Source organism: Theobroma cacao, chromosome 4 (assembly GCF_000208745.1).
Source record: "Theobroma cacao cultivar B97-61/B2 chromosome 4, Criollo_cocoa_genome_V2, whole genome shotgun sequence".
Classification (NCBI taxonomy): Eukaryota; Viridiplantae; Streptophyta; class Magnoliopsida; order Malvales; family Malvaceae; genus Theobroma; species Theobroma cacao.
This window is the reverse complement of record NC_030853.1, coordinates 22,259,128-22,281,703: the sequence shown is the minus strand read 5'-3', so window position 1 is coordinate 22,281,703 and position 22,576 is coordinate 22,259,128. Positions and strand designations below refer to the sequence as shown.

At 32.9% G+C, this 22,576-nt stretch overlaps 4 protein-coding genes across 4 annotated transcripts; 3 read left to right on the top strand and 1 right to left on the bottom strand.

The window, feature by feature from the left end:
* On the top strand, positions 539–3,597 carry LOC18602142 (cinnamoyl-CoA reductase 2). The gene is made up of 5 exons (XM_018119724.1): positions 539–866; positions 1,515–1,687; positions 2,214–2,399; positions 2,704–2,857; positions 2,997–3,597. The coding sequence occupies exons 1-5, from the start codon at positions 659–661 to the stop codon at positions 3,308–3,310; spliced, it is 1,035 nt and encodes a 344-aa protein (XP_017975213.1). The 5' UTR covers positions 539–658; the 3' UTR covers positions 3,311–3,597.
* On the bottom strand, positions 7,374–8,786 carry LOC108661606. Its single transcript, XM_018119065.1, has 2 exons — positions 8,294–8,786; positions 7,374–8,104 (listed from the first exon to the last, which is right to left on the bottom strand). The coding sequence occupies exons 1-2, from the start codon at positions 8,784–8,786 to the stop codon at positions 7,374–7,376; spliced, it is 1,224 nt and encodes a 407-aa protein (XP_017974554.1).
* LOC18602140 (transmembrane protein 33 homolog) lies at positions 10,424–17,019 on the top strand. The gene is made up of 9 exons (XM_007033330.2): positions 10,424–10,718; positions 13,287–13,407; positions 13,556–13,656; positions 14,142–14,267; positions 14,352–14,472; positions 14,595–14,679; positions 15,464–15,577; positions 15,686–15,725; positions 16,577–17,019. The coding sequence occupies exons 1-9, from the start codon at positions 10,542–10,544 to the stop codon at positions 16,727–16,729; spliced, it is 1,038 nt and encodes a 345-aa protein (XP_007033392.2). The 5' UTR covers positions 10,424–10,541; the 3' UTR covers positions 16,730–17,019.
* On the top strand, positions 20,954–22,373 carry LOC18602137. The gene is made up of 2 exons (XM_018119252.1): positions 20,954–21,367; positions 21,894–22,373. The coding sequence occupies exons 1-2, from the start codon at positions 21,108–21,110 to the stop codon at positions 21,916–21,918; spliced, it is 285 nt and encodes a 94-aa protein (XP_017974741.1). The 5' UTR covers positions 20,954–21,107; the 3' UTR covers positions 21,919–22,373.

Sequence of the window (22,576 nt, the reverse complement as noted above, 5' to 3'; positions counted from 1 at the left end):
AGGATATTTACTATAATATATTATAATATTAACATATAAATTATATCATTTAAATATATAATTTGTAATTTTATATTAATATAGATTTATTAATAAATAAATATATATATATATACTGATATTAAATTACTATGATTATGATTTATATATGTACGTATAATACTTAATATATTTTAAGTATATTTTTAATTAAGTTTACTATCAATTAGCACTCTGAGTATTTGATTCATTAGTTAGTATATGATCCTTCTATTTAAAGAGTAAGGTTCGAATTTCTTCTCCCCTAATTATAAAAAAAAGTTTATTATCAATTATTTTTAATATATAAAAAAATATATATGATATAAATATATAAAAAATTAGTTTGATTTTTGGATAGATTGGTCTAAAATTTTAAAATCAAGAACTAATCAACAAATTAATTAGATCAAATATTTTAGACCAATTGATCTAATGGATCAATTAAATCAAATTATTTTATTTAAATTGTATTTGATTTAAGTAGATAATTGGTCTTGAATTAGTTTTGGTCATCCTAGAGTGGAGCCTCCACTTACCACCCTCGTGTCTTTCCATCTAATATTCTCCATCTACCCTGCAACAGGCCCCTCAGATATAAAGTTCAGACCTTTTTAGAGAGAGACAGAGAGACAGAGAGATGAAAGAAGTGGCGGTTCCAAAACCATTCTTGGTGCCTGTTTTAGGAAAGGAGCAAAAGTGTGTCGGGAATATTTTTAGTTCTAGTTTGAGTGCAAGAGAGAAGAAACTGATATGTGTGACTAGTGGGAACTCTTACTTAGGTTCTTGCATTGTGAAGGAGCTATTGGCTCGTAGTTACCTTGTTCGAGTCACCATTCAACATGAAGGTAATTAGTCAAAGTATGTTAATTTTTTTTTCTGCAAGCAATAAAACACAGTTGCAGGAGGAAATGGATTTTATATAAGTTCTTTATGCCAATTCTTCTTTTCCCTGTTTCCGAAATTGCAATTATGTTTAGGTTTTATTAGTCAATAGAGTGGCTCGCCAGTCCTGACTCCTGAAGCAGTCAGTAAACATCCATGGTTGCAGAAACTGTTGAATTTGTAACATGGGAAACCAGCCCTTGTTGAGCGGATTGATATGCGCTCAGAACAAAATAAATGGTTCAAGTTAATGCAATATTCAGTTTGTATCCCTGCAAAAGAATTTTCCCTTGTACCTTCCTAATATTGGTCTTTGAAAATAGATACCATGGTAGGGGTTTTCTGAATGCATCTCTTCATTATGTTCCTTTCATATGTTCTGGTCGCCATTTGAGAGGACAACAGAGAAGAAAAAAAGGAAAAGAAAACTCTGACATCCTTTACTCCAATGACCAGTTCAGCTTGAAACCGTCTCTTTACTCCAATGACCAACATCATGTCAATATTTTGGAGGACCCCTAGCTAATTTATGGCATCTTTATTTTCTTAGTTAAATATTGTTACAACAACGATGTTCTTCTGCAAACCAGCTTTGTTTTTCCATTGAACAGCGGAATTTGAAGATGTGAAAGATCTGATGGGGGTGGAAGAGTTAAATCTATTGGAAAGTGTGGTGGTAGCAAAGATAGAAGATTCAGAAAGTCTCTGTGATGCTTTTAGAGGCTGCCATGCTGTTTTTCATACGTCCTCCTTCATTGATCCACATGGGATCTCTGGTTATTCGGTACGTTTATTTTGTGTTTTCACTACTTAAAAACTGGACCACTATATTTCAGTTCATCTAGTCTTCTTACCACTAACTTGCCAAGAAGAATTTCTTGATTTATGCAGAACTAATGTCCAATTATGTTTAATCTGAAAATGAAGAACAAGTGGTTGACTTCTGATATTGATTCCTGAGAGTGGCCTTGAAATTCTTCTTAGTAAGTTAAGGCTGATATAGTGACATCAGCTTTCCATGCTTGGTGTTCCAAATTAATAGGCATAGCAATCTTCAGGAGAGGTTATGCTAGTAGGCAGATGGCAGCATTGTATTAGTATTATCGACAAGAACATATCGACTCCTCAATGCTAACTGAAAATGCACAACGAGAAAGGACTTTACCACATGCATAGATTAATTCTGGTTTTCCTTCACAATGGGATTGGAGCAGCAACATCTGCTGCATGTGATTTTCTAGCAAGTAGCTTTGTGACTTTCTCTGCTTTTGGTAATTTGTGCAACTGACAACTTTGCTTGATGATTTCAGGAACAAATGGCATTTCTTGAGACTGAAGGGGCAAGGAATGTCATGAAAGCTTGTGCTAAGGCAGCCTATATAAAGAGGTGTATCTTCACATCTTCTCTTCTAGCATCTATTTGGAGAAACGACAATATAGATAGGACCATTGATGAGAGCTGTTGGAGCAGTGAGGAATTTTGCAGAGAAAATAAGGTACTTCATGTCTCTGTCATTGGGACTACCACAAGAACTACGCTTAGCTGGTTACATCCTGAACCCTCTTATCTAAACATGTATTGGAACAGTATCTTTTTTTTCCTGGTTATATCTTATCTCACATTTATATCTGGTATTGCCTTTCTTCTTCCTAACATCTCTTTTTGGAGAATTCCCCCCCTTGAATTACAATTAAAGGAACCTTCATCCTCTTTATATTACCATTTTGCTTCTTGTCCTACAGTTCTAAATTTAGCCCTGAGCTCCAAATACTTACGGTATTCTTTGTTTTGGCTAACAGCTCTGGCTTGCTTTGGGTAACACCAAGGCTGAGAAAGTTGCTTGGATGAAGGCAGGAGAACTAAAAGTAAAACTTGTTACTTTATGCCCTGGTCTTCTCATGGCTCCCACATTTCCAACTGCTCACAAAGAAACTTCTATACCATACCTTAAAGGTACATACATTAATCGAACATTTACAACTACATAAAGCTCAAGATTGTGCAAAATATCGCATTTAATCATCTGCCTTGCTTTGAGTTTATATTTTTATTGTGTATTAATTAAGTTACCATGGCTATATTTGGTACACAGGAGGCCAGATCATGCTACAACAAGGCTACTTAGCAATTTCAGATGTGAAGAAAGTGGCTGAAGCACATGTCCATGTTTATGAAGCCATGGATTATGGGGCTTCTGGACGATATTTTTGCTTTGAAAGAGTAGTAAGAAGATTAAATGAGGCCATAGAGCTGGAAAATGGGCTGAAGATGCAGGGTTTGTTGTCAGGAGAAAGACATGGACTCTTATCGGAAGATGAAGGTGAAGAAATTCCAAGCAAAATTAGCAATTCAAAGCTCGCCACCCTCTTATTTCAGGCCTCTCAACGGTTGTCTTGTAAAAGTTGAAACCTCATTGTTGCAACATTTTGTTGGAATTTCTCTTTTACCACTAATTCAATTGGAGAGAGAGAGAGAGAGAGAGAGAGAGAACTTAAAGAGCCCGTGACCACTCTCCCAGCTCTCATTCAAGAGAACTTGGACGAGTCACTAGAATGCTTTGAGGCAAAAGCTATGATCATCAATGCAATATTCAAGAATATTTATTAAATAAACAGTGAAGAACGTCGTGTCATGACATTGTAAGCATGCTGCCAAGCATCGCTGTAATCGATCTGAATTATCTGTTCCTGGTATCACCGCCTTCCTATGTCAGGTCAATACTGTTAGAAAAATATTAGAAACAAAAAAATATAAAATTAGTAAAAACAGTAATTGATCTAAGGCGTGATATCATTGTCCTTAAGGATAATTTTCGCTCCTTCGGAGTATAAAACTCAGTGCAAAAGGACTGTAACGGTTATCCTTCAGGATTCAACAGATCATTCTTTATAGTTTGTATAAACTATTAAGGGATGACAAGAACAACAGAAAGGAAAAAAGAAGAAAACCCAATAGAGAAAGCTTAAGAGAAGAAAAGAGGCAGAAGGAAGTAACGGAGAAAGCTTTAGAAAAGAAAAGCTTTGGTGTGTCTTGTGAGTGAGGGTGTGACCAGATCAAGGAGTTGAGGAAAACCTGGTCAGTTATACCAAGTCAAACACACGTTGGAGCAAAACCAGGATAAACATTGAGGTAAGCACAGTAGAGTTGGACTTTAGGCACAGCCCACGTGTATACTGGCGCGCACGGGGGAGGGGGAATCTGAAGTTTCTAAAGGTTTGGCCCAATTTTGTGTGCGCGTGAGCCCACTCCATTTTCCTTGCTTGCAACAAACCCATAGTTGGTTTCCCAATATAAGGCATTCACCTTTTATGTATTTTGGTAATGTGAGATGTTTGAACCTTATGAAATACATTATTTTTCAACAATCCCCCACATATTTCATAAGGTTTTATAAGAAGTTTTACTGGGTCAAATTTCATTTGAATGTAATGCATCGTGACTGGTGCCTTTTAAGCTATGAACCACCCCTAGAAAGAATGAAATATAAGTCACAGAATTTTGGTTAAGTTTGTAACTTATATTAACCAAAATTCTTTATATGAAATATAGTTTTCATCAATCACATTACACCCCCATAATTTCTGCTATTCAACGCGGTTTTGCCCAAATAGGCCATGCGCGTGCCTGGTTATTCATAAGTGCTTTAGAGAATTTGCCATAATTCTCATAGGAGCGGCCCCACTCCACACTTATATAGGTTGATTTCATCAAGTGTATACTGCAGTATAATACACTACCCATAAGGAACATGGAATGCATTAAGAGTTTAACTCAACCTCTCTTACATTGTAGTTTTGCACTACTTACACACCATAAGAGGGACAATAATTTCAACAGTGCATTAATTTATCAACAAATAACTTGTTATTACCCATATGAACCTAATTCATGGGATTTCCAATCACATAGGTTGGGTTACTATTATTTGTTGATTTCCTCATTTGGCTTAAGTCCCATTCTCCTCGATGTAGCATTATCTAATTTTCTTCCCAGGGGCTTAGTCAGAGGATCGACCAAATTCAACTCTGACTTCACATAATTAATGGATATAATTCCATCTCTAAGCAGATGCTTTACTACATCATGTCTCAAACGAATGTGTCTATATTTACCGTTGAAAGTTTTATTTTTTCCAATGGCTATTGTCGCTTGGCAATCACAATGCATGGACACAAAAGGTGTTGGTTCCATTCCCAATAGAATATCTGCTAAGAGGTTTCTCAACCACTCAGCCTCATTACCAGCCAACTCTAAAGCTACAAATTCTGACTCAATTGTAGATTTAGCAATTATTATTTGTTTGGCTGATTTCCAAGTTATAGCACCCCCACCAAGGGTGAATACATAACCACTTGTAGATTTCGTCTCATCTGAATCTGAGATCCAGTTAGCATCACTGTATCCTTCTAATACAGCAAAAAATCCATTATATAAAATACCATAGTTTATGGTACCTTTCAAATATTTCATCACCTTACTCAAGGCAGTCCAATGATCTCTATTAGGACTTTGTGTATATCTGTTCAATCTACATACATCATAAGCTATATCTGGTCGAGTATAATTCATCAAATGCATCAAACTCCCAATAATCTGTGCACACTCAAACTGAGCTACACTATCACCTTTATTTTTCTTTAATTGGATATTACTATCATAAGGAGTACTCATAAGTGTGACATCAAAATGTTCAAACCTTTTAAGTAGTCTCTCAACATAATGCTCTTGTGTTAGCATTAAGCCACTATCACATCTTATGATTTTAATACCCAAAACAACTTTGGCTTCTCCCAAATCTTTTATGTTAAATTTAGAAGCCAAAAAACATTTTGTTTTATTAACCACATCAATGCATGTACCAAAAATAAGCATATCGTCAACATATAAGCTAATAATCACACATCCACTATCAACAGTTTTGTATACACACATTTATCAACTCCAACATTAGAAAATCCATTACTAACAAGAACTTAATCAAATTTCTCATGTCATTGTTTCGGTGCTTGTTTCAAACCATATATTGATTTAATTAATTTACAAACTTTGTTTTCTTGACCAGGAAGAATACATCCCTCGGGTTGTGCCATATAAATTTCTTCTTCTAAATCACCATTTAAAAATGCAGTTTTTACATTTATTTGATGAACAACAAGTTTATAAATTGAAGCTAAGGCAAATAAGACACGAATTGATGCAATTCTTGTTACTAGAGCAAAAGTATCAAAATAGTCAATGTTTGGTTTTTGAGTAAAACCCTTTGCAACTAATCTAGCTTTATATTTATTAATAGAACCATCAGGATTAAATTTCCTTTTAAAAATCCATTTGCAACCAATTGGTTTGGCTCCAAGTGGTAAATCAACTAATTCTCAAGTTTGATTTTGTAAAATCGAATCAATCTCATTTTGTATGATTTCTTTCTAAAATAAACTTTCTTTAGAAGAAATTGCATCAACATAAGTCAAAGGAACATTATCTACAAGATAAGTATAAAAATCATTACCAAAAGAAATTTCCTTCCTTGGTCTTTTATTCCTTCTCAAATCATCATTTTGTATTTTAAAATCATTTTTACTAAAGGGTGTATGAGAAATTGTATCAATTCTTAATGGAAAAATATGTTCAAAAAATTCGGCATTCTTTGTTTCAACAATTGTATTACAATCAAGAACATCACTTTTTAATACAAGAAACCTATATGCAGCACTATGTTTAGCATAACCAATAAACATGCAATCAGATGTCTTAGAACCAATTTTTCTCTTCTTAAATTCAGGAAGCATTACCTTAGCTAGACACCCCCATACTTTTAAATATTTGAAATTAGGAGAATAACATTTCCATAATTCATAAGGTGTCTTACCAGTTTTCTTATAAGATATTCTATTTTGAATATAACATGCAGATAATAAAGCTTCACCCCACAAATTTTCATGTGTATTGGAACTAACAAGCATAGAGTTCATCATTTCTTTTAATGTTCTATTTTTTTTTCAGCTACACCATTTGATTCAGGAGAATATGGAGGAGTAATTTCATGAATTATTCCTTCTTTTTTACAAATATCATTAATCAATATATATTCACCCCCTCTATCTGATCTAACTCTTTTTATCTTTTTATTCAGTTGATTTTCTACCTCAGTTTTATGTTTAATAAACATGTCAAAAGCTTCATCTTTATGCCTAAGTAAATAAACTTTAGTAAATCTAGAATAATCATCAATAAATGTAATATAGTATTGCTTACCTCCTCTAGTCACAGTTTGTTTTAGATCTTATAAGTCTGTATGAATTAAACTTAATAATTTAGATTCTCTATTTACTGAAATATAAGTTTTCTTAGTTGATTTCGTTTCAACACATATTTCGCATTTATTAAAGCATCCATTTTTAATATTAGAAATTAATTCTAGTGATTGCATTTTCTTAATATAGGGAATGCTAACATGTCTTAGTCTACCATGTCATAAATCAACAGAGTCAATCATGTAAGTGAAAGAATTGTCATTTTCATTCAAAACATTGGAAATGTTAAGTACAAAGAGTCCCTGATTGCAATAACCCTTACCCACAAACACATTATTTTTTGCCATCACGATCTTGTCAGATTTGAATGACGCTTTCACCCCAACCTTGCCTAATAAGGCCACAGATACCAAGTTTGCCCTTATATTGGGAACATGAAGAACATAATTTAGAGTTAGGGTCTTGCCAGATGTGAGATTGAGAAGAACTTTCCCTTTACCAAAAACTTGAGCAGTTTGAGAATCACCGAGGTAAATTGTCTCTTCTCCTTCCCCTATAGGAGTATAGAAGGTAAAGGCATTTCTGTTTGCACAAATATGCCTAGTAGCACTTAAGTCTACCACCAATTCCTTCACACTGGCCACCATATTTTCTTGTGAAATGACTACAGCAATTACATCGTTAGATTCATCTGCTTTGACCAAGTTGACTCTTGGATTAGCAGGTTTGTCATTTTCCTTTGCTCTTTTCCTATATTGTGCTGCATGATGCCCTGGCTTTCCATAGACAAAACAACTACCTTTCTTTTTGAAGGTGGGATGAGGAGCTTTGGGTTTATGATCAAGTTTGTAAGGGTACCTTTGTTGGCGCTGGGTTTTGCCTTGCACCAGATTGACTTTAGTTGCAATTTCTTGAGCTTTAGAGGCCTTAATCTCCCTGCGAATTGTGTCTTCAATGATGATGTGTACAATCAAATCTGCAAGTGACAACTGCTTTTCCTTGTGCTTCAATTGTTGCTTGTATCCATTTCAAGATTTTGGTAGCTTTTCAATAAGCAACCCAGCAACGAACTCTTTTTGCAAGTTGATTTTTTCAGCCTTTAAATCATCCACCAGCTTGTGGTGTTCATTAATCTAACTCTTGATGTCCTTGTCATCTGTCATCTTCCAGCGATAAAAGTTGCCAATCACGAACTTCTGTTTCCCAACATCTTCAGTAGTGTACTTGGCTATCATTGACTCCCATATTTGCTTTACTTTTTTGTAAGAGTTGTATACATCAAACAACTTATTAAAAAGTGTGCTAATGATTGTATGCCTGCATGCCTTATTTGCATACATCCATGGTTCCAGCATCTTGATGTCATCTGGCTTAGAATCAATTAGTGCAAAAACAACCCCATGAACATCAAGGATTGAAAAAATCCTTTCTTGCCACCTTTTGAAGTTTCTGCCATCAAAGATTTCTATTTTGGAAATATCTGGAAATGGTTTGGCATGTGAAGCCGAGGGCAGAGGAGGAATGGTCATCAGAGTGGGAGCTATGGGGGAACCGTTGACAGTGATGGTGGCAGTAGGGACAGAGGCAGCATTAGGAACAGTGGCAGCAGCATTATCAACATGGGAATCCATTATCCTTAAGAATGTTAGAAAAATATTAGAAACAAAGGAATATAAAACTAGTAAAAGCAGTAATTGGTCTGAGACGTGGTATCACTGTTCTTAAGGATAAGTTCTGCCCTTTCGGAGTATAAAACTCGGTGCAAAAGGACTGTAGTTATTATCCTCCAGGATTCAACAGACCATTCTTTATAGTTTGCACAAACTATTAAGGGATGACAGGAACAACATAAAGGAAAAAAGAAGAAAACCCATCAGAGAAAGCTTAAGAGAAGAAAAGAGGCAAAGGGAAGTAGCGGAGAAAGCTTTAGAGAAGAAAAGCTTTGGTGTAGCTTGTGAGTGAGGGTGTGAGGCTGTATTTATAGGCATGGAGTGAAGTGAACGTTGCACCAGATCAGGGAGTTGAGGAAAACCTGGTTAGCATTTATACCAAGTCAAATACACGTTGGAGCAAAACCAAGAGAATTAGGTAAGTATGGTAGAGTTGGACTTTGATATAATCAAAAACTAAAAAAGCTTAAAAAAAGAAAGTCAAGGTACAAAAAGTCACTTGGGCACAACCTACGTGTATATTCACGCGTAGGGGGAGAAATTTGAAGTTTCTAAAGGTTTGGCCCAATCTTGTGTGCGTACAAGCCCACTCCATTTTCCTTGCTAGCAACAAACCCATAATTGGTTTCTCAATATAAAGCATTCACCTTTTATGTATTTTGGTAATGTGGGATATTTGAACCTTATGAAATATATTATTTTTCAACAAATACAACCGAGGCAATGTAAGGGGCCATTAGAGGAGCTGCTTCCCACTACAAACTTAACATCCTTGGTTAAAAATGAACATACAACTTTGACAACTAATTACATCAATTCACCATTTGGTCAATGTACTAGCTGCTTTATTTGCAGCCTTAGGAAGGTTAATCAAACAAAATAGGCTTATGAATTGTCGCCAATAACATAAATATTACTAATTGTCATAACTTTGGTAATAATATGAAAATAGTGTTTTGAAAGATTGCATTGAATGACCAAAGTAGAAGGGCTGCTTTGAATATGACACAACCATCTTTTACTCTCAGCTAACAGTCAGATTTCCCTTATGGACCCCAAGAGATGATATTGTCTGAAAAGGGTATCACAAGGCCTCCGGCGGAAAAGCTAGAAGAAATACCTTCCCTAGGTAGTAAGACTACTGATGGAGAGCATGTTAGAATGAGATGCCCTCACTAGCGTGCTTCAAGATAATAAGACTTAACCTGTTGAGTTTGCAAAGGTAAACTTATACATACACATTTCAATAAGCTCAGCTAATTAAGCCAAGCAAACCCATAATTGCAAAGAGCGTGACATATGCATGGCTCTTTGTTTTCTTCATTTCATTACCTTTTTAATATATTTATCATCACAATTTATAAAACCCATAAATAATGAATCTGAAGCATGTAAATGATGATTAAAAGGTTGTACTATCAGGACAGCTGAATTCACCTATGGCACTCTTCAGTCACTTTTATTGATTAACGTGGTAATAAAGGGGGCGTATCATTTAGGGTTTTTAATGTAATTTAACAAAAGAATTTTGGACCACGCTTAAAACTAAGTCGTTTCGGCTTGCTCAAGGGGAAGGAAGACTCCGAGTGCAACCAAGGGAGCCAAGTTATAATTGCTTGTAAAGAGTGTATCTCTCTCTCTCTCTTCATCTGCTTTCTCAAGCGAGCCAGGGATAGAAACCTCTTTGTCTTTGGGAACAAAAGAAAAGAACAGAAAATGGGAGAAGAGAGAGAAGATCCGCAGAAACTGAAGAGAATAGGTGCGGCGGCATACGATTACGAGAACGATCCGAGATGGGCAGATTATTGGTCCAATATCTTGATTCCTCCTCACATGGCCTCTCGCTCTGATGTTATTGATCACTTCAAGCGCAAGTTCTACCAACGCTATATCGTGCGTTTCTTTTTTTTCTTTTAAAATAATTTTAACAAATCTGTGCTTTGGTAGCTTGACTATCCATCTGGGTTTTGCATCTCTAGGAATTTGATTCTGGGTTTTGTCTTTTATGTGTTTTTACGCTGATTAAGAGAGGAATATGTAATCTCATGTAGGGCTTTTTTTTTCCTTATATGTTGGTTTGTTCGAGAATGTTGGGATTGGCAATTGGAATTCCCCATCTGGGTTTTTTCATATCTTATTTGTTAACTTTTAATTTTGGGATTTTACGTATATTTGCCCATGTCTTCAAAAGCCCGCATGATTGTATGATAACCTTCTACTGACATAATGGGATTGCTTCAATAGCAATTTTTTGCCTCCAAGGGAATCCAACCATCAAATCAGACACATCCCAATTTCCTTGCTCTTTCTTAATTAGTTTTACTACCTTTAGCAGTTGAGAGCTAGCTTGATCAGGTAAGACTAACTAACCTTTTTTCTTCATAATTTGGTATCGATTTATCTCACCATAATTTTATGTCCTTCCATCCATCACTTGCCTAATTAGCTTCTCCTTGGAAACATCTCTCCCTTCCGAAATGTTACTTGAAGCTGAAGATGCCCCTTTTGTTGCATCCTTTAGAGATTTTTGAGGAAAATAATTTCCTTTTAACATTTGAACCCAAAGAGCATTTGGATCGTTCAACATCCTCCAGCAATGATTAGCCAATATGGTGTTGTTAAAAAGAGCCAACTCTTTAAAGCCCATACCTGATACCCCCTTTACTATTTTCCATTTTTGCTTCTGCCAGCTTTGCCAGTGATTCTTCACTCTCTTTCTGACTCCATCAGGATTTGGCCATTGTTGAATTAATCTCATCAAAGAGTTTCTTTGGTAACTTGAACAAGCCATCTATAGGTAGGGATGGCAAGGCCACTGCTTTGATTACTACCTTCCTTTCTTGAGATAGTTTCTGCTGTTTAGAGCTTTGAAGCTTACCTATCACTTTGTCCCTCAGAAAAGGCCTATGCTTCACACTTTGTTTTGCCCCCGAATGATGATTTGCTCAACTACTAGGATTTGGAACTACTTAACCTTAAGACATCCTCTGATCACTTTTTGAACTTGATCTGGATTGTTGGAGCTTAAGACAATGTCTGACTACTCCAAGTTCAAAATCTGCCCTGATACCTGACAATAATCTTGAATAACCTGACAATTTAAAGAGTTAGCATTAAGGAAAGAGAAAGAATTATCAGCAAATAAAAGATGAGAAAGAGTAGGACAGTGTTCACTAATCTTTATATCACTAAGGTAATTTGATTTGTGTTTTAATTCTATTGTTTAAATTTTGTTTGTTTAATCTTATGTCTTATGTGTTCTATTTTCTAACATATGGCAGTCTATTTTTTTTTTATCTCATCCACTTTTATTATTGTTGTTTTGCTGACTTTGACTTTTTGTTACTGGAATCAGGATATATAGGCTTTCATCTGGGTTAGTGTAGTTTGCATTCTGTTTTCATCCCTTTTTAGGCACTGTAGCATTCTGGAATGTTTTTAATTTCGCATTTGATGGCTGTTATTAAATGCATTTGAATTGGTGCAAACTTCATTTAAGATGCATTTGCTTGTTTCTTCTGTTCAAGAAGCTCTAATAAGTTTAAAGAACATTTGGCGTTACATTTTGTTTGTTTCCTTTGCTAGTTGCTTTTTGTTGTTTACCTTTTTTTTTTTCCTTAAAAGGTTGCTAAAAACAAACAATTGAGAAAAGTAGAACACCAATTCTAACATAATTATTCTGTATAGAAGTAAACTGTGCATTTTGTTTTTCAAAATTACAGTTTTAATTCTTTGTTATATTATTCGTTTTTGCTTCGTAGTGCACATTTGCCTTATTGTTCCAAAAGTAAAAAAGCAAGTAGTAGTAGCAACAAATGAACAATACCTAAAATTTGTTATAAATTAAAAGCAAATAGATAGAGGTGAAATCTTTTTTTTAAGAAAGAAAATGACTAAAAAAGTCAACCAATTCAAGCATAACGATTACATGTAACTGTAAAACTTATGTTTTCAATTATTGCTATTATTATTATTATTTTGGTATAGGAAGGAGCATGACGTACTTATCCAAAAAGAAAAAAAAAAATAGAAAAAGAGGGAGCACAACTTCCTAAATCTAGGATCCCTATGCAACCACCACCCATTGTTACCACTTGAGCTAAGCCCAAGTGGCTCTATTTTTAATTCTTTATATTTATATACATTTGGTTTTTACATGAACACTCATTTTCTGCTTTTGGCTTTTCAAAACAGAAAGCAAGTCCTAAAAGCAATAAATGAATATAGTCTTGATTATTATATGTTAAAATGGTCTAGGTACTTTACAAAAAATCATATGGAATGCAGGTGCTGTTTCTCTTGGATGGAACTTTTCTTATCTGTTAATGTTGCTTACATGCAATTTCTTGCAATTACGCAGACCTTTATAGCTACATGAATGCCTATCAAATTTTAGTACTTTGCTTTTTCAATAATTTTCTGGTATTGTTCGATGGTCAACTCAATATGTTTTGTGAACAGGATCCTGATCTTGTGGTAGAGGCTATGTCTTCAAGCTCACCATCTCAATCAGCAAAACCATCTGCTTCATCCTCAGCCTCTTCAGCGGCAGCAAATGATCAAGCTCGACCACGCAATGCAGGTAAAAAGTTTTGCTTCTGCAACTGAGGTTAGACGAAGAAACTAAAACTTGCAATAAATAACATAAAGCTTATAGAATTTTGTGTATCTTTCCTTCCTTATTAAGGATTTCATTTCATTCATTGCACTCAATCCTAAATGTGGCGTAGGCTCAACTGCTAGAAGTTCAGGGACATCAGCTGCTGCAGGTTCAAATCCAACTTCTGTGCGCTGGGATCGGCAAACAATACAATTTTCTGTCAATGCTTGGGTATAGTCCCCTGCTCCCCTCTCCCACCCTTGCTTTTCTTTTGTATGTTAAAGTTCACGCATGTATTTGCACAGTAGAAACTGATGCTTATCTTATCTTGTTTTAAAAATGAGTAAGATGTGCATTTTGTTTCCTTCTATATTCTTGCACACTGCAAGAGACAGACCACAGAGTTGAAGAGCTGATTGACTGTTAATGTAATTATGATATGTAATCACGCATGTATTTGCATAGTAGAAACTGATGCTTATCTTATCTTGTTTTAAAAATGAGTAAGATGTGCATTTTGTTTCCTTCTATATTCTTGCACTCTGCAAGAGACAGACCACAGAGTTGAAGAGCTGATTGACTGTTAATGTAATTATGATATGTAATATTAAACCAGTGTGACATCTAGTAACTTCAGCTATCTTTCTTTTGCTGCCCATATTTCACTATTCAGTCGACAGTTTGTTTAGATATTTTGCTTACATTATTTCTTGCAGGTGTTTATTGTGGCTGTGCTTGCCATCTTTCCACTTGTGCCTAGAAGTCTCTCAAACAGGGCATATCGGCTGTCGTTCATGGGCACTGCTTGTTCCTCTCTATACTCTTTGTATGCACTATATGGGGTAAACCTTACTTCCACCAACTTCCATTCATTTGATTTAGTGTATTGTGGTTCTTCTGCTGAATCTTTTCTATATTTTGTGCAGAGACCAAGGGCATGGAATTTGCAGGCTGTTCAAGTGTATTTTCAGTCAATAATTGCAACCAAAGATTTTATCTACTTTATCTACTGTCTTACATTTGTCACTTCACATCTTTGCCTTAAATGTTAGCACTCCACTGCCCCTAAATTTTTTTTTACCTTTTCTGCTCCTCTCGTTATTCTTGATCTATGTTGCTGAATTCTCTTTGTTAAGTAGTATGAAAATTGACATGGATTTTCACTGCAGTTGCTTTGATTCCCATTTTATGCCGAGCACTTGAACATGTTGCAAAATTCTTGAGGCGTAATTTCAATCGTTCTACCTTGTACAGGTAGATCTTTACTCATATATATAGAGCATCAGCATTACTACAGTGTGCTGATATTTAGTTTTAAGTTTACTTGATTAGCATGATTGTTCCTAGTTTTTCACTTTTTTTAATTAATTATGTAATTTGACTATTAATGTTGACTAAAAGAAATTCAGTTACTTTAGCTGATGATGTTCTTCATATGGAAAGGCTTAACTTACAGATGGACGAAAATTTTGTTATTGCTGCTATTGCTATTGTTCTTGTTCTGTTTATGAGTATATTATATGTTATGATCGTTATTTTTATCATTTTCATTTTCCATTTTAATGTTAAACATACTCTTGCATTGACAGGGTGGAGAGATTTGAATCTAGAACCTCTTAGGGCCTCAACTTGTCTTTCCACCCCTGGGTGTATAGACCTCGGTGGCTTATTATCCTTATTGCTTAGTAATACACATTTATACTAGTTTTATAGTGCCACCTTAGTGTGAGGTGAGCAGTGAATCCCAACATCACATGCCTCAAGTAAGATGATGGTAAGAGGGTAGCATAAAGAGAGCTTACTTTCTCAGTGAATGTTAATGCTAAAAAGGAGGTAATAAACAGAGAAGTACTTATCCTGTTTTTCACCTTAACTAATTCCTCAGAAGTACAGTAGTTCAATTTGATCTATGACACTCTTTGATATCACCTTAAACATGGGTGAAATGAAAATCATGTCCGTGTATGCATGTGCATGTCTATACTCACAGGTCTCTTTATCTTTTCCTTTATTAATACTATCTTCTTTGTTTAAACAGGAAGTATTTGGAGGATCCTTGTGTGTGGGTAGAATCAAACACCACTACCCTGAGCATACTCTCTTCACATGCTGAGATTGGACTTGGCTTGCTTCTAATGATGTCCTTGTTCTCGTCAGTCACTAATATCTTTTCTTTTTTGGTTATATTCCCCTTCAAGCCAATACATTCCACCTTCTCCAGCTTTTCTAATTTGCTGAAATTGTATATTAAATTTTGTAGGTGGCAACGCAATATTATACAAACTTTCATGTACTGGCAGGTCTGTAATGCTTCTTTCATCTGTAACTTTATTTTTTGTTTTTAATGTATTGGCTTTCTGTTTATTGATAGTCTGAATGGTATGATAGTATGGTATAGGACCAAGTTCACATAGTATAAAAAAAAAAAAACAAGTGTTGGAATGGATGTCTTTAAACTAAGATACGTATTGATCCTATAGTCTTCTTTTATTTTGTAGTTAATGTTTTTTCCATCTATTATGGTTTTTATGCATTTTATTTGCTTTATTTTGGAAACTATAGTTTTATTATCTCATATGATTTTTTATTTTTAAAAAATTATTTGGAATCAAAAATACATGTTACTAATTTTTCTCTTGATTTTTCCATTTTCATTTAATACAATTTTGTATATAAATATTTTGGATTTATTTATTTATTTTGTTTTTATGTTTTTCTTTTAACTGCATGTCACGATATAAGGAATGGATATTTGATGTTTCTTCTTTGATTGATATTCAGAAATGTCCTATCCCTTCCTAGTCCCCTTGGTCCCTGTTGTTGTCCCTTGCCATTTTACTTTTCTTTCTTTTCCTTTTTCTTATTGTGACAAATGGACAATTTATATGAGTAATTTCGTGTCATGGAACTGTCACTTTATTGATAAGGACCATGTTCTTGACATTATTAGGAAGAAAATATTAAATATGAAATACTTGTGCATCCTTAAATCTCTATGAACCCTCGAAATGCATCTCTAACAGTGTATTTTGTGCAGCAAACACCCCATTTTCCACCTCTAAAAAAGAGTATGGGTCATTGGGTTAGATTGATTATTTGTTGACAAATGAATTAGTCTAAATGCTTTGTCCTTTTTTTCCCTCAATCACAGCTATTGAAGCTTATGTACCATGCTCCGGTTACTGCTGGTTACCATCAGAGCGTGTGGGCAAAGATTGGGAGGATAGTCAATCCTCTTGTCCATCGTTATGCACCATTTTTGAACACGCCGGTGTCAGCTATTCAACGATGGTGGTTAAGATAGAAGTGAAAAGTGGAGGATTTATATAGGTGAAGATGAATAGTTCTACATGGGGTGTAGTTTGCATCTCCTTTTAGAAGAAAAACTGATATGAGATAAATGAAGCAGCCATCTTGGCTGTAGATGGTTAAATTGTTCAACTAATTACAGCCCTTTTTGTTTTTCTCTCATTCGTCTCCACCATACTAGACTTGTGTTAATCGTTAATCTTTTTATGTTGGATTATATGCTCTTAATAACGCTTTAAAGCTCTGAAGTAGTATACAATGGAATTTTACTTCTTTTTTTGGCTAGATTGCGCGTTATGTAATCATGGATGTCTTAAATGTGATGAAACCTTACTCAGGAAATAACCTCATATTCTTAGTCTTTGCCTTTTGGAGGTTGTTGATAGTTGATATGGTTGGAAGTGAGACCCTTGAACATATGGGTGTTTGAGTTGCGTGGTGGCAGCAATAACTGGTGTGGACAAAGTGAACGGGAGCAACGTACAACAACTTAGAATCTTGGGAAGACAACGAGGTGAGCGACTTATTTCCCGTTTTATAAAATACAAGGAACTTTTTCGATTCCTATCATTACCAAACATAAAATCCCGATGAAACGTAAGCCAAATCTTATCATCATAGATCCATTTGGAGGGTATCTACCCATGTAACTTTAACAAAACAAAAAAAGTAAAGGTGCTCGTGAATCCAACCGGGTGAGCCTAGCTGCTCAGCAAAGTTACGCGTAAATCTTAACCTCAACTGATTCATTAGGTTAATATTTGAAGTATATTAAAAATTAATTAAAAATATATATTATTTTATTAAATATAATATATTTTGAATCGAGTCACTTAAGACCAAGCGCATTCAAATTCAAATGGAGTGGAGCCTAAAAATATAATTTTATTATACAGGGCAACCGGCCACTGGCAGATTCCCTAGAAAATTTGATTAATAGTTTCCTTACGAGAGTCCACGTGTCTGCGATCGGTGGAAAGCCGCTGCAATCCAAGCCTCTTTGTTACAAAATGACGAGTGCTTCCTTGCAATTTGCATCCCATTCCACGTCACACCACCAGCTGTGACGCTTCTTTCTGACTCCTGACCTCTGCCCCACGCCCTTTTTCTGCTTGACAATCACAAAGTTGATTTCCAATTTAAAACTTGTGTATACAAAATTAATTTAGTAAATAAAGATTTTTACTTTTCATTTACAATTAAACAAAGTTTATGCAATGCAATATAATAGAATAAAGATAAATAAATCTTTTTTATCTTTCATTTTTCTTAACATTCAAATGTTCTTTTTGAATAAACATGCTTAGATTTTTTTTATATTTAAATAAATTTGTTTATTAAATACAATTAAAAAAAGATATTAATTTTTCTTAATTATTAAATCTAATAATTAAGCTCAAACAACTTACTAATGGAAATTATATTAAAATACCAAAATAATGAACATTTATTTATTGCAAGTAATAGGATACACGATCAAATTACTTTAATATTTAATTTAAGTCACGAAACAATTATTTGCACCAACGGATTAGAAATCACATTCAATTGGGGAATAATTTATTTTTTTTTTCCGTCCTTAAGGGGGGGTTTGACCCACTTTATATAAAAAAAATTCGTTCACTGCAGAAGGGACAAAAAAGGTGTTTGGCTTTCAAAATTTTTAAAATTTTAACGTATACGAGATATCAATTTTAGTAAACGAAACTATAAATCAAAAAGGCTTAATGTGTAATAATAAATATTTAATTTTTTTATAGTTTCATTTTATCCTTTAATAATTCTTAAAATCATAAAAGAAATTTATATTTTCCACATTCATCTATTTTATTTGAGTCAATTTGTTTCTCTTCATTTAATTTATTTAAATGTTTTTAATTAATATAAATTATATAACTTTTTTTATTTCTTGCCTTATAAAACTTATGATTTTATTTAAGAAAGTTGTTTTTTTTTATTTATAAAAAAATAAATATTATCAAATAATGTTTTATATCTTACAACACTTTAACTTTGTCAAATATTATTTTAACTTCTCTTTACAGTCCTTTTAGAACAATTATCCTTACAAAAACTTGAATCGGATAAAACACACTCTAAAAATAAAAGAATTTATTCTCTTAAAAATATAACGTATGTATATTTTATTTGTATATGAAATAATTTAGCTTAGATATAAATAGTAGTTAGGGGTGAGCAAAATCAAATTAAACCAATTATCCACCAAAACCAAATGTAATTTGGACAAAATAATTTGGTCTAATTAGTCTATTGAGTTGATTGGTCTAAAATTTTTTGATTCAATTGGTTTTTCTTTTTTTTGGGTTCTCGATTGTAAAATTTTTTGAACCAATCTACTCAAAAATTAAATTAATTTTTTTATATATTAATATATATAAATTTTTTATATATTAAGAAAATTTAATAGTAAACTTAATTAATAATATTCTTAAAACATATTAGTTTATTATGTATACGTATACAAATCACAATTGTTGCAATTTTATATTAACTATATATATTTTTTTTTATAAATTTGTATTAATATGAAATTACAAGTTATATATTTTAAATAATATAATTTATATGTTAACATTATAATAGTAAATATTATACATATTAATAATTTATGATTATTACACTTTAGTAATATTTCGAAATATAAAATGTTATGAATATATATATAATTATATAAATATATTATATCTATATACATATATTTAATTTATACATAAATATTACTATAACCTATATTATGTTTTATTTATATGATTACACTTAATAATTTTATTAGTTATTACCTTAGTTTCTATAACATATTATTTATAATTAGTTATTATTTACACAAACTTTGATATAAAAAATTATAATATGTAAGTTATCTCAATAATTATATATATATATATAATAAAGTAATATATTATACATATACATATACATATATTTAATTTATACATAAGTATTATTATAACTTATATCATACTTTATTTATATGATTACACTTAATAATTTAATTTTTATAACATATTGTTTATAATTAGTTATTATTTATACAAACCTTTTTATAAAAATTAAAACATGATAACATATAAGTTGTGTAATTAATTTCATATATATAATAAAGTAATATATTATATATACATATTATTAATTTGTGCATAAACATTATTATAACTTATAATAAACTTTATTTATATGATTATAGTTAATAAGTTTATTAGTTATTTTTTTGGTTCTTATAACATATTGTTTAGTTATTATTTATAGAAACTTTACTATAAAACATTATAACATATAAGTTAAGTTATTAATTTCAGATATACATAATAAAGTAATACATATGGATATATACTATATAAAATTAACATATTACTTATTCTTTTATAAATAAGTAATTAATATTTTACAAAATAATAAATTTAATTAATAATTAAGAAATAATATATTATAAATAAAGAACAAAATAATATTGGTTTTGTTTACAATTTAATAATATTAAATATATTATATTATACATTAATGTCTAATATATTATGGATGTTTAAAGATATTATTATTAATAAAATTCATTATACAATAAAGTTTAATATAAATATATTAAAGTTTATAATTATTAGTAATTATTCAATTATTAATAAAATATAAAATGTTTAAACTTTTATTGATATAAAGACTCAGAACTTGTGTGTGGATGCAAAGTAAACCAAGGTTTTACCAAATATAATATTTTAATATTATAAAATTTTTAAATAAATGATGAAATTTTAATACATTAATATAAAATTAAATTGATTAAACTAGTTTTATATTTAATTGATTTAATTTTTATTATATTTAATTAATTTTTAAAAAATATTTAATCTATTTAATTTTTAAATAAATCAAACCATCCAGCATTCCCATTTACTCACCCATATCGTGAAAGTAGTAGAACGGAAAGGTGGGGCAGCTGCCCCAGTACCCTTGCTTATTTGTGCGAAAAACAACCTTATCCCAGTAGTTCATTTTTGTTGGTTTCCAAAACAAGCAAGAAACGTCGACTAAGAACAAACTTTACGCGCCAAAATATAGCAAACCCAGAGTGTTCGTGAAACATGGGTTCCCATCCTCCTAGGGTCTTCTAAGGTGGACCCCACTAATAAGTTTAGCCACGTGGCGAAACATGAACGGTTAGCCAAGTTCGCCGGTAGGAAATACGTATTCGTTACACACACTCCCAAGCGCAAAAGAATATAAACCAAACGAATAACAAGAGCAAATGCTAATTCAACGAGGCAGGCAATAAACAAAGACAAAGATTCCCGCTTTGAAAAAAAGAGAAATCCCACCCCCTCGCAGTCTCAGATCCGCTTTCAGGTTTTGGAGGGCCGGCGATGACGTCATTGTCACCGCCGGTGCATCACCAGCGTCCACGTGGCGGAAATGAAAGTCCGCTTGATTTGGATGTTAGGTGCTTGATTTGCAGGTTCCTGGGGTCCCCCTTTGGGACCTCCAGCAACCACGACGAGCTGCAGCTCCGCCGGAAGCCTGCTCGGATGGAGCGGCAGCCGTCGTTTAGCCGAGAAATCGGTCACGCGGCCGCCGAAACTTATCTGGTTACACGGCTTAGCTTCACTCTCCTCCGATATCTCGGGTATTATACATGCATACGTATACGTTTTTATCTGCGTATTTCAATTTTTTTAATTGTCTGATGTTTACATTTGAATTATGGAGGAAGTGGCGCTTTTTATGGGAATCGAGTGCTTTTTTTCTTTTCTTTTCTTTTATTTAGTTTACTATTAGTCGATAGGCCGTGTTTGGTTGCCGGGACAGTTAAAGGAAAGAAGAGAAGCAAAGAGAATTATGGCTTTTCTGAATGGTTGCTTAGGAAATACTTGAATATGTTTTTATTTTCTAAAAAATTCATTAAAAAATTACTTTGTTCTATCAAAAAGGTCCCATTTTTATGTTTTGATTCTTAAAACTTATTATTTGCTTTTAATGTGAAAGAATTTCTTGCTTTTTACTTTTGGAAGCAAAATGCATGTAGCAAAATCAAAAAACAAAGGGAGCCTTAGTAATATTTTGCGATTATGTTTTTATGGAATAAGTTTCTCTATGATTTCTTGATCATGAAAGGGAGAACTGGCATGATTAATTGTTTTCTGAATTGTCAGAAATTTAGTTGAAATCAAACTTTGATCCCATTGTCTCCTGAATATTAATTCCACGTCAAGAGGATTGAAGCAGGTGGTTCTCGGTAGTTGATTACTATCCATAAGGTAAAAAGATATTGGCAATTTATAAATGGATAGAGTTAATGGGCTCCATATTGACTATTAATTATTTCAAAAGCTAACCACTTAAGTTTTCAGATATTGTTTGATTCGTATTAAGAGGTGACAATTGAGTGACTCCAGTTTGGGTTCGAAAATTTCGGACTCATTTGGGGTTTAGGTAATCTTGATTTAGTGTTTGTGTGTGGTGGGGGAGGGGGGGGGTGGGTGTTCAATCTGGGTTTGTATCATTTTGGTTCCAAGTTGTTTTGCATTTAGGTCGTTTTGGGTTTCAAACTCATATTCGAGTTCATCATACATGTGTGTGTAATTCAAAAGTCGAGTCAAATTTAGGTTATTTTGCTTAATTTGTATTATATTTATTATTTTTAATTAAATTGAATTTCAAAATAAGAAAAGAGTAAAATTTACGCTGAATATAATTTATTTTTATTGTGAACCTTTCTGCCATATTTTGAGCTTGGTTCTTGTGAAATTTATTTGGTGCACGTTCATACTTTATTTTGTTGACAATTTGTTGCTATTCAGAGATAGAATTAATGAACAACAGAAATAATTAAATT